We start from the raw sequence: 15729 nt of genomic DNA, 5'->3' as shown, positions 1-15729 counted from the left end.
TTTAATCCTTGCTGATATCAATTTAAGGAAATCACCACCGTTCATAAGCCAGGATTCTTAAATTCCCATCTCTAGAAAACATTACAAATTACAGTGGTATTACCTCTCAAGGCAATGAAAAGCTATTACCACTAAATTTCCTTTATTTTAGGTACAGTTCAATGTGCTTGCCACCAACATGTAATCTGGTCCTCACAACGTGCATATCAAGAAGGAATATTACTCCAGAATAAGGAAACAGCCTTTAACAAGTTACTGATCTAACCTATTAATGGCAAATACGGAATTCAAGCTCAGGACTCTCCTAAAGCATTATATTAGACTTCTTATTCTACAGACAGGAGTAGAAAGGAGAAAATTTCAGTAATGAAGATTTGTTTTGCTATGTTTAACTTAGGAAACTTAGATACTTTAAAAACGGATACTAAGAACTTTAATAAGATAAACTATTTGAATTAATGTTTTCTTTCATTACTCTGGAATATGGCATGCTATTAAAAACCACGAATTGAATGGATGACTGTATAATGATCTGATCTGGCCATTAAGAAATTCAAAAACCTAGAGGAACTGTTTTTTTTTTTTTTAACTGTTTTAATATTAGGAATAACTTTCACTAAATAGATATGTTGATACTGACTTTGTACTTTTCTAACTTAACACAATTATGATCTAATGCTTCTTCATAATTTAAAAAGGTGAACAATCAAATGACAAAATAGTATTGTTTTGTATTATCTCCTCTCTTTAGCTTTTTTGAATGTCTAAAAATATCCCCATGATCTCAATTTCTGGCATTCCTTCCTAACTGCAGACTGCCTTTACAGAGTTCCTTTTTTTTGTGGAATTTAAAAATTCTGTAAATACTGTAAACAATAAATACAGAATGCAACAATACATTTACTTTCTTATAAAAACAACCAAGCAATCCCAAATGGCAAAATCATAACAGAAGTCAGAATTAAATACTTAAATAATACAAAATCCACACAATCCATAGCATTATTAGGAAAACCAGTAAACATCAATAGGTGCTAAGAACTTAACATAGTGTTATCCCAGTAAACCCCAAATACTAAAAGATACCACTAAGAAAAAAATTTTCTCAACATTGTTTAAAATTGTTCTAGTTTGCATTACCACTTCTGGTCAAGACAAAATAACAAAAACCAGATTTACTCTCCTATCTGAAATAACTAAAAACTAGGAAAGTACATCAAATAGTTTTCAGACAATGGCCATAAGGAAGGCAGGAGAGGGATGCCTGGGTGATGAAAACTAATGAGGTGAGCCGTAGGACTTCTACAGCTGCCTGCCTAGAGTTTCCCAGGCCACAGATGGCATAGCACAGCTCAGGAATCACCCAAGATGAGGACAAAGACTTGGAGCCCAGGAAGACAAAGGCGGCTGGCTGCAGTTTTCAGGTCATATTGCCAGGAAGGAAAAGTCTGCATAGAAAGAGAGCTCCAGAGACCTAGTGTATTTTCTGAGCATTTTTTTTAAGGATTTTATTTATTTATATGACAGACAGAGATCACAAGCAGGCAGAGAAGCAGGCAGAGAGAGAGGAGGAAGCAGGCTCCCTGCTGAACAGAGAGCCCGATGCGGGGCTCGATCCCAGGACCCTGAGATCATGACCCGAGCCGAAGGCAGAGGCTTTAACCCACTGAGCCACCCAGGCGCCCCTTTTCTGAGCATTTTATATGTGGTTTCCTCATATAGGAAAGTGCTTCTCAAAAGTAACAAGAGGACCAACCCCAGGGTCTAAATTGAGGGTTGTAATATGTAGTGTTCTCAATGCGTAGTGAATTCTTAACAGAGTTCTCAGAAGGCTATTACCTCATTAGTAAGGCCAAAGTAGCCCTCGACCTTCATTTTCAAATGTGGTACCTTATTTCTATTCCAATTTAGCACTTTTTAAAAATTAAATTCATTAAAATTTAGTTCCTTAGTATCACCAAACATATTTCATATGCTTAAGAGCTACTGTACTAGACAGTGTAAGTTTATAAAAAACTTCCATCATCACAGTAAGTTCTGCCCTAGATTAAAAGCAGCTCTTGTCTGACCTAATAAAACTTAAAAGCTGGCTCTAAAAGCAACAATCTGTTTTCAGTGAATATAACTGTATCCCAAAACAAAATAAAAAATATTAAAATACAAAAATATCAAATACCCAAAAGAAGTAAAAAAGAAGTCACATTGCCTAGCATCCAACAAAATTTTCTAGGCAAATGAAGAAGTGATAATATAAAATCCATAATAAGGAAAAAATAATCAACATAAATACACCAATGTGTTTAAGATGCTAGACAAAAACTTACACATTTTAGATAAGGACAAGGAAATACAAAAAAGAACCAAAAGAACTTCTAACAAATAAGACACTATAGAGGAATAGATTTTGAAGACAGCAATATAAATTATCCAAAAATTATAAAAAGAGGGGAAAGAAGTTGTGGGGAAAAATGAATAGAGCTTCAGTGAGCTGTGAAATAACTTCAAGAGGCCCAATAAAAATGTGTAACTGGAATTACATAAAGAGAGCAGAGAAACAGGAAGAAAGAAAATACTTGAGACAGCATTTATTAAAACAATTTTTTTAATTAAAAAATTCCAAATTTGATGAAATCTATAAATCCAGAGTAAAGAAAGTCAACAAACACACATCATAAGAAAACTATAAGGCATATAACAATCAAATTGCTTAAAAGCAATAAGAGAAATTTGTAAAAGCAAATATACTGACACATGACCTTTATTATTTGAAAGCAATGTGGTGAAAAACTATGGGAAGTGGGTAAAATTATTAGGTAATTTTGGGTTATTTGTTTTTATTTTTATACACATTGATAAAATATAATCACACATATAAACATGCCACCAAATATGGCTAAAGATCATAAACATGCCGTAAAGGACTAAAGCACTGCTAAACAGAGGTTAAATTCAGCACTTGCATAATTTCTGATATTTGCTCAGGATGACTCTTCGTTGGACTTTTTAATAAGAGTAGTATTCTTACAAGGCAATCAATTTTTTAAAACATGTAAGTAATAAAGGAAGTATTTTTTATTCTTAATGACTGAATATGACATTTTAGAAAACAGCATTCCTTTATAGTAAAGATAAAGAAAAATGTTAAAATTTCCAGTTATTTGGGGCGCCTGGGTGGCTCAAATGGTTGAACCACTGCCTTTGGCTCAGGTCATGGTTCCGGAATTCTGGAATTGAGTCCCTCATCGGACTCCCAGCTCGATGGAGAGTCTGCTTCTCCCTCTGACCTTCTCCCCCTCATGGTCTCCCTTACTTTCTCTCTCAAATAAATAAATAAAATCTTAAAAAAAAAATTTCCAGTTGTTTTGCAATAATGTCTACTACTTTTGCATGATCAAGTTAAATGTAAGAAACCACAACTGAACTTCAGTACTCTTCCCCACTTGTCCTTTTTTCATTTAATTAATTATGCATTTTTTTCTTCACCATGTAGAAGGAACAATTTCAAGGCTATGGTAGAAAAAAAAGTCTGTAAAATCAAATTTTCAAAAAAATTTAGCTGTACCAGGATAAGGTAGACATCTTCAAATAAGAACAAATGTTATTTATGCAGTTATAATAATACTCTAATATTTTACTGGATAACTTGTAAAAAGAAAAGAATTAGAGTATTATATACACACTTGGTTTAGATGCAGTGATTAAAGCCAAAAAAGATTCTTTTCTACCTTATTTTCTCATAGTAATCACATCCGTTCTCACGGTTTAACCTATTATCTCTGTGTGGTGACAACTCTGAAATCTCTTCAATCTGTTTTTTTATTCTAAGCTTAGATTTCTATTTCCCACTGATAAATAGACATAAGTTTTTTTCTGAGATATTTACTCCTAACTTCCTACAGTTGTAAGCTTAGGTATCTGGATACAGACAGAAGCATACTTACATTTGTATTAGAATGCAAACATTCTTAAATTTCATTTATTTTTTAATCTGACAGCATACATAAGATCAGAGCACTCTGAGGGGGCAGAGTGTGTGCCCTGCTTTCTCTTCTACCCTCAGGGCTGATTACTGTGCTTAGAGAAAGAAGATACTCCATCAATTCATCACTGATTTCATTCACAGGATTTCTGAGAGACAATAAAATCAAACTGTCTAGAGTGGATTTGCATTCTGCCACCAAAAACTGTTTTTATTTTAATAACCTATATGCCCTTCAAAGGCATCATCTTAGAATGGCTTAGAATCATCATCTTAGAATATAAGCAAGAACCTAAGGGAAAATTTTTCTCTGTTTTTTTCACTACTACAAACAGTAAGGTCATCAGTCAGATCTACCTATTTCATTTTCACTGCTTGACCATTCATTTCGTCCTGAGATCTGTAAATGTCTGTTAGAGTCCTGTCACCCCAACTTATAGCCTACCAATCATCTATTATAAGACAGCCCTTATTGCAAGAAAAGTCCATCACGGCCTCCTAAGGCTTGTCAACATTTCCAACTGTCCATTCTGTCATTACCTCACAGAACACACACGACACCAAAAGAACTACGGGTACAAGAACGTATTGTACATTTTGTCCCCTTTATCAGCTTCCTACTCATGCTTCGAAATGTGAAGACACACTGACCTTTTCTGTTCATTAAATGGTTGCTGAGTGAGTAATACAGTAAAATAAAGTTATAAAAAGTAACAAAATTCTATATAATCTAACATAAAGTCAAAGAAAAATTAATACTTAAATCTGACTTGCCTGACACTCTGTCAAGAACTTCCGATAATGTTGTTGAGACTGGTAAATGAAGTGTTCGGAACTTATGGCCTGCTCCATACATTGGATGCTGGATGACATGGCTTGTGGCATTAATTCTACCTTTATACAGCTGAAAATTCAAAAGAAATCAAGAAGTGGGGTTTTTTTGATACATATATCATTATAAAACAATTTCAAAAGCAAAAAAAAAAATTTTAAATGCACACAAAATATAAAGGGTTGTTTTCGTATATACTTTAAACTGTGGTACATTTGGTATTTGCTTTGTTGGTCAACTTTTGTACTAGCACCACTATACCCAATAATCAGTCACTTTTCCCCCCAACAAATTATACTCTTCGCGGTAGGGTATAATCAGGCCATTCATCACAAGGAGGGTAATCCCAAAGAGATTTTTTAAGACCTATTATTACGTATAAAGGTTATTCTAGTTTCAGTTTGTTATGTTAGAAATTAAGATGCAGAGGTGACTCTAGGGTCTGATATGAAATTATGAAACATCTTTGCACACAGCTAATTATTAAAATTTATTTAAATGTTAAATACTCACTGGACAAGGAGACTGAAGAAACATTGTCACTTTCTCATCTTCCAGCATCAACTGCAAAAATAATCTACGTATAAACCCTGAAATGTTCCCTGATGTTGGAAGGTTCCCTCTTTGAGGAGATGTCTGAAAAAGTTCACAGAGAACCTGGCAAGTAAAGAGATTTAAAAAGTTAAGTGCACTATTTACCTGCAGCTTTATACTTTCAAGAATAAAAAAGACTATCCTCACAGAAAATTCCTGTGAGTAAGAGAAATCATAGGGTTTTCACATAATAAATACCTAGCATAACCAAGTTACCTTTAACTTTAGTCAGTATCAATGTGGTTACAATACAACAAAAATTATGGGGAAAAGGGTATTAAAATGTAACACAAAGCCTTAATAAGAAGCTGAGAGATGAAAATTAAGCCAGAAAGTAACAAGTCACAGTTTTCATGCTATCCAGAGGCACAAGCCAAATTTTCAAATACTCATGGCCTTGGTTAAAATTGATAATCTAACCATTTCCCATAATTAGGCACACTAAGCAAATATAGTTTCACAATAATTACTTTGGACAGCAAGATATCTCGTTATTCTTCTCAATAAATCATTCCATATTTTTTGGAAAATTATTTTAACTATCCCTCTAGATTATAATAAAATCTGTTCTGAATAAGCACTCTAAATTAGGGAGTAAAAAAAAAAACCTGATTCCTACTTATTGGTGCCTACCAGATCACAGACAGGATCTATGGTAGTTACTTTATATACATTATGGTATTTGTCTCAAAAACAATCTTTGAGGCAGGTATTTATCATTCCCATTTTATAGGTTAAACAACCTGATGAAAGTCAAAACAGCTAGAAAGGAACAGAATCTGGCAAAAATCAACTAGAATAGAATTATTCTTGAAATAATTCTAGCTTTCAAGATTTTGGCCCCATGGACTTACTATAATAAAGTCATTTCTTGTGTTTTGTCAAGAGTCTCCTATCTGAAAACTACCCTAATGGCTATTTCATTAGAAGCAAACCAAGAGTTGTAGCAATCCAGTTTCAACAATGTACAAAGCCTCACTGCAGATGAGATGCTCAATGACCACCCTCAAGTGGTCACCCGTCTTTCAGAAGCTGATGTGTTGTTGATCTTGGCTTGTTCTTTTTACTGGATGGGGGGCAGGGGCTGGAGGGGAAGGGGAGTTTAAAAGGAGCAACATGTCAATTATAGCTAGAATCACCATGAATTTGCCCATTATCTCATCAAAAGGAGTATGTGACACTTGAGGGGAGGAGGGAACAGATATGGTCAGGACTTTAATTATGGTTTAAATTTCTCAACTAATTTCATTAGTGTTATTTAACAGTGTATTAAAATAAGATGCCTAAAATAATACGCTAATTTTTCTAATCTTACCTGGGCCATCAGTTTTTGATTATTAGGGTGGCATGAAATGCACTGCAGAAAGAATGCAACAGTCGCATTCTCAATTGCTGTCCTCTGTTGAGTGGTCAGTCCTGTTGGAGCAGCTGAAGAAAGAGAGGCTGATCTTGCACTAGTCTGCTGGGCACCTAAAGTATGTCCTCCAGAAGCGGACCCAGAGTGACACAGTAAAAACAGAAGTGCTGTCCACAGTGGATTGACTTCAGACCCACCGAGCCAGTCTTTCATAACATGGCTACTGCCAACTTCTGTCAAAAACCTAAGAATAGGAGCAACCAGGTCTGCTGTGATAGGCATCTTATTACATTGCTGTGCAACATGATGCCGCCTGAGCTTGTCCTGGGAAATATCTATTGACTGAGCAATGCTTTCTGAGTAAGAAATGTGACTAAAGCAAAAACTAGCCAGACTTCTCACAAGAAGAGAAGGCAAACCTGAGTCCAATAACTGTTTGATCGCTTCTGGAGATTGAGAAGACGAGGCAAGGGTCGCCAAATGTGATTCAGTTAGTGCAAGAGGTGCTTGTGCATTTTTAGAGTCATCTGTTAAGGATGAAGTAAGATCTTGCTTTTTGCTATCATCAGTCATGGACAGTCTGTGATGACACTGCACTGGAGGAGGGGTAATTCCCATCCAGCCCATGAGCAAAGAAAAATAACTTGGGTGTATATGACACATGGAGCAAAGTAGACTGTCAACAGCTTTCTTCAAAACCATATTGCAGGGAAGAGACATGGACCAATTAAAAAGTAACCTAGGGGAATAAAAGATGCCAGGTTAACACTACATATGTATCTTTAGAAAGACCTCATTGTTTCTAATACTTCTATATGAAATCAACCTATACTCTATAAAATTATAAAATCTATAAAATTATACATTTTATTTGACATAAAATATTGACATTGTAAGATTTCAGGAAGACTGCTTGTGATATATATTATTTACGTATTTAAGTAGACAAAGTTAGACTTGTAAAATGAGTAAAAAAAAAACAAGAGATCTATATTAAAATGGATCTACCATTCTCTGTGTGACCTCAAAAAAGTCACATAAAGGAACACTGAAAAACTATACAAAAGAAATGTTTAGATTGAATTTGAAATGACTGATGGCTTAAATTTACATGTGCAAATCAAAAACTATTAGGGAGTTTCACTAGTAAGTTCTGGGTTATGCCAACTGAGAAGGCCAAATATGAAAATGACAGACTATCTAAGGACCAAAGGCCAATCTTTTAAGTCATGAATTCCTCAGAAATAAATCTGATATTCTATTACAGACTTAGCACTTATCAAGCAGTAAGTTCAGCAAAGCTTTAGCTGAGTATGGTAAAGAAATGTGGTAAGTGGAAACTTCCAGAAGAACTGTATCAGATATCTAAAAAGTAGTAAAAAAAAAAAAAACTAACCATAAAAACTCTGAAGTAGTAACTCTTTCAAAATTTCCAGCTATACTTTTTCTCCCTAGTTGTACATTAAAGATAAAAACAAAAACTGATGGGTTTGAGGCCTAGGTGGCTCAATCAGTTAAGCATCTGACAACTGGATCTCAGGTCAGGTTTTGATCTCAAGGTCATGAGTTCAAGCCCTGCACTGGGCTCCAGACTGGCCATGGAGCCTATTAAAAAAAAAAAATTCTGGTGGTTAAATTTGCAAAAAAGCATAAACACTACTACAAACTGGAGGAACACATACATTAAAACACTCTGTTTTTAGGTGGGAAAAGCAGGCAATGACATGAATATAAATAAATTAAATTTTGTGACATCTAATTTCAAAACCATACCTGACTATATTCAACTACTACTTTCAAGTATTACTATTATCCAAATAGGCATATAAAATACTGTTTCATCAAGTGAAAACCTATAAAGCTTTATCTAGTACTGGGGAAAAAAAAGGATTTCAAAAATAATACTTACTCAAAGAGCTCTCGGTCCAGCAGTGCTGGTAAATCATACTCTACAAGCAGTTCGTAACTATGCCAGAGAATGGCTGCCACACAGTGAAGATGAGAAGGAGATGGCATGAGAAGACCATACTCTACTGTGGAAGAGTTAGGGCACATGTAGCTCATCCTGCCACTTCTCCTCATAGCAGCCACTCTTGCAGAATCACTGACCCATTTTAACAAGGCCTGGATTCTTAAAAGAAAATGAATTCAAATAACCAATTATACCACAATCAACATTTAATTTGGATAAATATCACCATTACATGTAAGCAACGTGTATGTGAGAATAATATACTAACTGTTTTCGGTAATTTTAATCTTAATATAGGAAGGAAAAGGAAGTTATATAAGGAGAAAGAATGTGGTAGTTCTAGTTTTCCCATAACCTTACTAATCTCAACTGATGAAAGTGTTTGAAATAACATAATTTTACAAATTTTATAAATACTGATTAATTTCTTAACTCATTTGTTTAAAAAAAAAAAACAACCTACCACTATCTGAAATTATAGGATACAAAGCTTAACAAATTCACTCTTGTAAATTTTATTTTGTAATGAATCCACACAACTGAGAGCAGTAATCTGGTGCTTATTCTTCACTGTGCAATACGGCATGTGCCATAGCTCTGGCCCCCAACTATTAAATACCAGTAGTAGCCACCCATCCCCCTTCACTGTGAAAACAGAATAAAGCCCCAACATATGTACTTTTTTTTTTTCAAGTGCCACCCTACCCTCAACACCCTGGAGCATGGGGCTACTGACTGAGAACAATACTTTTTAAAGCAATAAGGCTTTGGAGTTTATGTAAAATACAGAAAATGGGATAAGAGTTCTTAAAACACGGTGTTTATATTTTTGTTTGTTTTCACATTTCTAATTTAGATCAAAAGATTCTTTGCTTCAGGGTAAAAGAAATGGGGGTAGTAAAGTAAATAATGCTAATTAATTTTGTATGAGAGGAAATTAAGAGAAGACAGAAAAAGAGAAGAGAAATAAGCAATTAGGGAGGAGTAAGATTTTCTCAATCCATAGAAACCAACAATCTTGTTATTATGTCAGTTCTAAAACAGTTACATTTTTAAAAGCATTATGCAGTAAAAACAACTTTGTTCACAGCAATTTCCTTATGATAAAAACCATAAAACTATTAAAGAATCAAATAACTGTAAGAGATTTTAAGAAAACTGTTCCAGAAAAATATTTAAAACTCATTTTTTATATTCTTTTTAACCCTCTTAATCACTGTAATTCCAACTTGGCACAAATTTCTTCTATCAAAAAAAATTTTTTTTTTAATTTCAATTTTTAAATATAATGACCATGTAATTTATGTAAGGGAAAAAGCTTAATGGAAATCAGCTTATTTAATATTTTGAAGTCACGCTGAAAATAAGTTTACTTGGTTAAATGTAATTTAAACATTTTTAATCAGAAAATATGAAAGCAACTAGCCTAAAATAAATAAAAGCCATTACATTATCAGTGGTTAAAGTATCAATATTTACGAGGCATCTTCCACGCCTGACACTCTACTATATACTCCCAAGTCTGACTCCTTGTGAGTGATGGTATCCTGACTCCTCAAACCAAAAGCTGGATTCAATGAACTTGGTCACTCTAGTATCTGGCCAGGCATATAGCAGCTACTTAGTAAATACTTATGAGTTAAGTACACACAAAAATTAATAATTTGGTAATTTATATATAAATCAATAAAATATCTAATGTTCTCAAATGCTAATGAAAATATTAAAGGATGACATAACTCAGAAAACAAAAGATTTGTTTATAGACTTACGTACTCTATAAATGTTCTTCTGATATAAAGGATATGTATCAAAAAAATGCCAAATCACTCAAAAATTTACCAATAAAAACATGTTTCAAAAATACTTGAGAATTCTTATCAATTTGAAGGTAGAAGACATCAAGGAAAAGAACTACATTAGTAAAACTCATCTAAAAATTACCTACACTAAAACATCACTAAACATCTAGGTGAAATGTTTAGATGTTATTTACTTGGTATGATAGTGTTTAACTTTGTGGTAGGAGAGAGAAAAATGCAGAGTCTAATGAAAAGCTGTCAATGAATATTATAAATAATAATAAGCAATCAAAACAAATACTACTGCCATTGTCAAAACAGTCTTCGCACCTAATATGGACACAATATTCCTATATTCAGACAGTTAGTAAATACTACCGAAGACAGAAGTATGATCATGAGACCATTACAACTTATAAAGATCTCATCACAACACTGTTCACATAGAAATATCTAGTATTTTATTTCATTCCAACGAAAACATAACATTAAAAATTCTATTTGAGTTCAAATTTGCTTAAAATATGTCCAAATACATAACAATTTATGTTAAATGTTCACAAAAATCTCTAGTAGTAATATCAGGTAAAGCACACAGGTAAATGTGCAATGTAATTAACAGTCTTAACCTTTATGAAATGCTCTAAGGAGAAAGAATTACAAGTAATACTGACTACCATGTGATTGTGTGTATGTGTGTCCTTATGTGATTGTGTGTATGTGTGTCCTTAAACAAAAAACAAGATCAACGTATACCTGTCCTTTGTTCCTGGATCCTGAGTTGTTCCAAGCTGGTAAAGAATATCTATTGTAGAATCGGAAGAGAGTCCATTCAGTCTTCCAAAAAGTAAAGGGCTGTTCAAATCTTGCCATAAAGAACCAAAAGAAAGTTTGTTCGATCAGCAAACGGGATAAGAAGATTTGCTCAATTTAATTTTAAATTGTTAATTAAAAATAACTCTTCTATAAATTACAACAAAATAACAAACCAACTCCTAAAACATTGAAAACCATAAAGGAAATTAATTTCAGAAACAAGCTAAATTACAGAGATCACATAATTCAACCATCATTATTTGGCAGACAGGTATAACTTAAACTATCAAAGTTAACTGTCACCTGTAGGATCACTGCCTGATGCTGCACAGTTTCTCAGAAGAATGTCTATAAGCTTCAGGCCAATTCTAGTGGACTGCAGTCCTATCTTTACAAGCACGACCTCGATGTTAGGTGAATGCATTCCACAGTATGGGGACATCAATAAGGCAGCACAAGTCTGTAGCAGATTAGCAGTGGGAGCAGCTGCACTGGCCATCATTCCTTCCAGATCACTGATGTGAGTAAGGCAATGATGTAATAACCGTAACCATCCAATACTGAAATATACAACACAAAATGGCTTATGTGGTAAACCTAAGTAGCTCAGATTATTTCTGGGGTAAAATAAAACAAATCAGCATGTTGTGTTTCATAAATAACAGCAATCTGTGTAAAAAAAATGCTGTAAGATCAATAAGGAATTAAACACAGTAAGTTTTCTCCGTAACACAACAAACGATACTTAACCACTAATCCCATTTAGGAACTACATGGTTCTCTTTTAAATTAGTCAGAAAATGTTTTTATGTATCCATATATTTATATGTTTAAATACAAACTGTGCAAAATTAGAGCTGTACAAAATTATAAAGTCTTGGCAGCTTGAGAATAAAACAAAAACCCTAAATTTTCTTATCTGGCAAAACTTCCAACAGAACCAGTCTATAAAATCTTCAACTATCAAAATTTACCAGATGAATGTGAATAAAAGGATATATTCAAGTCTTGGTTTACTTGGTCAATTTGTAGGATTCCAAGCTAACCCTTCTATATCAATTGGCATCTAGGAACTACCATATGACGAGGTCTCTGTCCATACGATCAATTTGTATGGCCCAGATGTATCCTAGTGACAGACACTTGGGAAGTCTTATATTAGACTGTGATCCAAAGAAGAGAAACCCATACCCATATATATACCACACTGTAAATCTACAGTCTAAATCTCAAGAATTAAACACACATAAATCTCAATCTTAACCAGCCTCCAATTCCAGTTCTACAGAATTAGTATCTCTATTGCACCAAATAAAACTATGGTATTATATAAATTACTTATGGAGCAAAGAACTTCCTAAGCCCTAAAAAGAAGAAGCCACAGAATAAATAATTTCATAAAAAGCTCAGAAAGCTTCTTTAAAAAAATGAGATACATAACATACCTTGTTTTGGATACCTGATCTTCAGATGGAAGAAAGGGATTATTAACTGTTGCTGAAGAAGTGGTACCAAAAGCAGTGAGGCCCAGTAATTTAATTTGTGAAAGGCCTAATGTGCTGGCATCTCGTGGGCGATGAAGTCTAAGGCAGACAGCAGAAGCTACTTCAGCTTTTACCAGCTGAATTTTTATGTAGGTGAGACCACTTGTGACAACAGGAGTGGACAAAGGTAGCATGTTTACCCCATCTGCACTCACTTCAACAGACACTGAGGATGGGCAGGCTGTAGGAAAAGAATATTTAAAAATTACTAAAGAAAATGTGAACTGGACTTCATGGTTGAGTGGAAATCCCAGTAAAACAGAAGCTTTTAGTTATATTCACTATGAGTTTGCAAAAAGAAAATTTATAGGCCACATCATACTTTGTCAATAACTTTCAAAATAATTGATTTTGGAATGATTTTCCAACATAAAATATGAGATCTACAATATAACGGAAAGAGTATTTTAAAAATTCTAACATTCACCCAAAAAAAAAAAAGATGAACTGAAAATACACATGTACACTCTTGAGTCTTTACAAGGAAAAAACCTGCCAAATTGGCAATTGCTCTATTATTTCTACTTCACTCAGAATTAGTACCAGCAATGTGGGACATTTTATTAATATGCCATGGTTTACTGTTGTTATATCATTTGGGAAAGAACATATAAAAAAACAAAGTGCTTTTCTACCAACTCATATTTCAGTACTACCACACTGCAATGATTTTTAATACAGCTGAGTTAAGCTGCTTTTGCCTCTAATATTTTATTTCCCTTTCAAAATTTAACGAAAACATCCAGATGACTTTATTTTAAATCATTTTCTGCTAAAATTTAAGTAGACTCAACGAAGTCATATGGGAAAATTATTTCTAACATAACATGGAACCTCATATAAGAAATGTAGCTATGGGAGGTGCCTGGGTGGCTCAGTCATTAAGCGTCTGCCTTCAGCTCAAGTCATGGTCCTAGAGTCCTGGGATGGAGCCCCGCATAGGGCTCCCTGGTTGGCAGGAAGCCTGCTTCTCCCTCTCCCACTTCCCCTGCTTGTGTTCCCTCCCTCGCTGTCTGTCCTATCAAATAAATAAAATCTTAAAAAGAAAAAAAAAAAAATGTAGCTATTAACTTAAATGACCTTTGAACATTTATCTTAATTTTAATTTCAATTATAAAATTAGGAAGTAACTTTTACTATATGCCAATTACATGCTAGGTTTACACCGAGAATTCAACAAGTCTTATCAATTTTGAAATTTAATCTTCACTTTTGAGAAAAGTATTATCCAAATTTTACACAAATTGACAAAGTCAAAGAGATTAAATAATCCAAATTCTCACATGAACAAATGGCACATTTTATATTCAAGCCCATATTTTATTCTAAAGGCTATGTTATTTCCAGTGGAACAAAACATATCTTCAATTTCTGCTCCAATCCAATATTAACACCAAAATGTTTTATTAAGCACAGTTATAGTAGGCACACCTAACCTAGTGATTTTTTTTTTTGAGAGAGAGTGAGTGTGTGTGTGTGTGTGTGCGTGTATGTGCGCGTGCATGTGCATGAGTAGGGTGGGTGGCGGGTTGGGGGAAAAGGAGTGGGGGCGTTGTGGGGGTATAAGCAGAGGGAGAAGAGGAGACAGAATCCTAAGCAGACTCAAAGCCCAGTGTGGAACCCGACACAGGGCTCAATCTCATGATCTTTGAGATCATGAACTAAGCCACAATCAAGAGTTTGCTTAACTGAACTGAGCCACCCAGGTGCCCCAAAAGCTAGCTATTTTTTATAATGAACAGAGTTCATCCCTGTAACACTCTTCCTATCTCAGTTCCCATGTGCAAATTCACTTCAAAGCCATGATGTACATGGACCACTCTTAACTCCTTCTAAATAAAAACAATTCCTTCCTCATCTTAGATTTTCCTTTACATCTAATACTTATATTTTACTATGTAATACAGTAGTTCTTGATCTGCTAAAACACTATGAATTCACGCATTTTCCTTCTGCCATTATATTCATTATATTGCTTTTTATCTAAGCGTGAATGCCACAAGTATATTAAAAAATAACAGTAGTCTAAAAAAAGTAACAGTAGTCTAATCTTGCAAGTGGAACATTTCTTCTTCCACATATGCCAGGATCTAAAAAGTTTCCCACAGTTCTTCATCCAATTATTGAGTGACATCTGACAATGAGAATTAATCAGCAACATAAATGAATGTGACAATTTCAACAATTCTGTAAAAATCACTATGTTTATAACAAAAGAATTTGGGGATAAAAAAATGCAAAATAGTATTTCACATTCCTTTATGAATACTTGAAAGAGTTGTTGCTCCTCTTAATGTAAAACTTGTTTTCTAAAAATTCTTTTGAATGGCTTACCTTGGAAAGTGACAAAACTTATCAATGAAAAAGCATCAAATGAATGATATTCAAAATAGTAAAAATTGAAAAAATTCACACTGTAATATGCAAAATATTACAATAAAATATTCTTTACATGTACTTACAATGGGAAGGGGGGAAAGACTAATACATCTAATAGATTTAATTTCACATTATAGGGCTAGCACTGAGGACTAACATTGCTATCCATGGGTGTATAAACTAATCTCAACATTACCGCTTAACTTAGGAAGAAAGGCAAGGCAAAATTATATATAACTGAAAGATATCTGTTTGGATTTCATGAAACATTCTATTTGTTTGAAGGGAACAGCCATAACGATTCAGCTCATGGGAAATGATTTCGTGGTAATGTTGAATATTATACAAAAAAAAAAAAAAACCTTCAAAAGTAAGCAATCAGGGAATCATAATTAAGTGTATCACTATTTGCCAAATATTTTCTTATTTTTAAATGTTTCTCAATTATAGTTTA

General features: G+C 33.8%; 1 protein-coding gene across 9 annotated transcripts in view; it reads right to left on the bottom strand.

Annotated features, from left to right (window-relative positions):
• Positions 1 to 15729, bottom strand: part of BIRC6 (baculoviral IAP repeat containing 6) — a 218531-nt gene that overhangs the window by 70404 nt on the left and 132398 nt on the right. For all 9 annotated transcript variants that reach the window (XR_004385497.1, XM_032881852.1, XM_032881858.1 and 6 more), the window contains 7 exons: positions 12798 to 13077; positions 11656 to 11912; positions 11293 to 11401; positions 8672 to 8893; positions 6721 to 7501; positions 5325 to 5468; positions 4754 to 4883 (listed from right to left, as the gene is read on the bottom strand). Coding sequence is in view for 8 of the 9 variants with exons in the window: in XM_032881852.1 (XP_032737743.1) it covers positions 4754 to 4883; positions 5325 to 5468; positions 6721 to 7501; positions 8672 to 8893; positions 11293 to 11401; positions 11656 to 11912; positions 12798 to 13077 (1923 nt within the window). In the remaining variant the exon portion in view is untranslated. The remainder of the gene's footprint in view (positions 1 to 4753; positions 4884 to 5324; positions 5469 to 6720; positions 7502 to 8671; positions 8894 to 11292; positions 11402 to 11655; positions 11913 to 12797; positions 13078 to 15729) is intronic.

The sequence above is a fragment of the Lontra canadensis genome, unplaced genomic scaffold (assembly GCF_010015895.1).
Source record: "Lontra canadensis isolate GAN:19392208 unplaced genomic scaffold, GSC_riverotter_1.0 scaffold78, whole genome shotgun sequence".
Classification (NCBI taxonomy): Eukaryota; Metazoa; Chordata; class Mammalia; order Carnivora; family Mustelidae; genus Lontra; species Lontra canadensis.
Note: the sequence above shows the minus strand (reverse complement) of the source record. Positions and strands in the feature narration are given on the sequence as shown.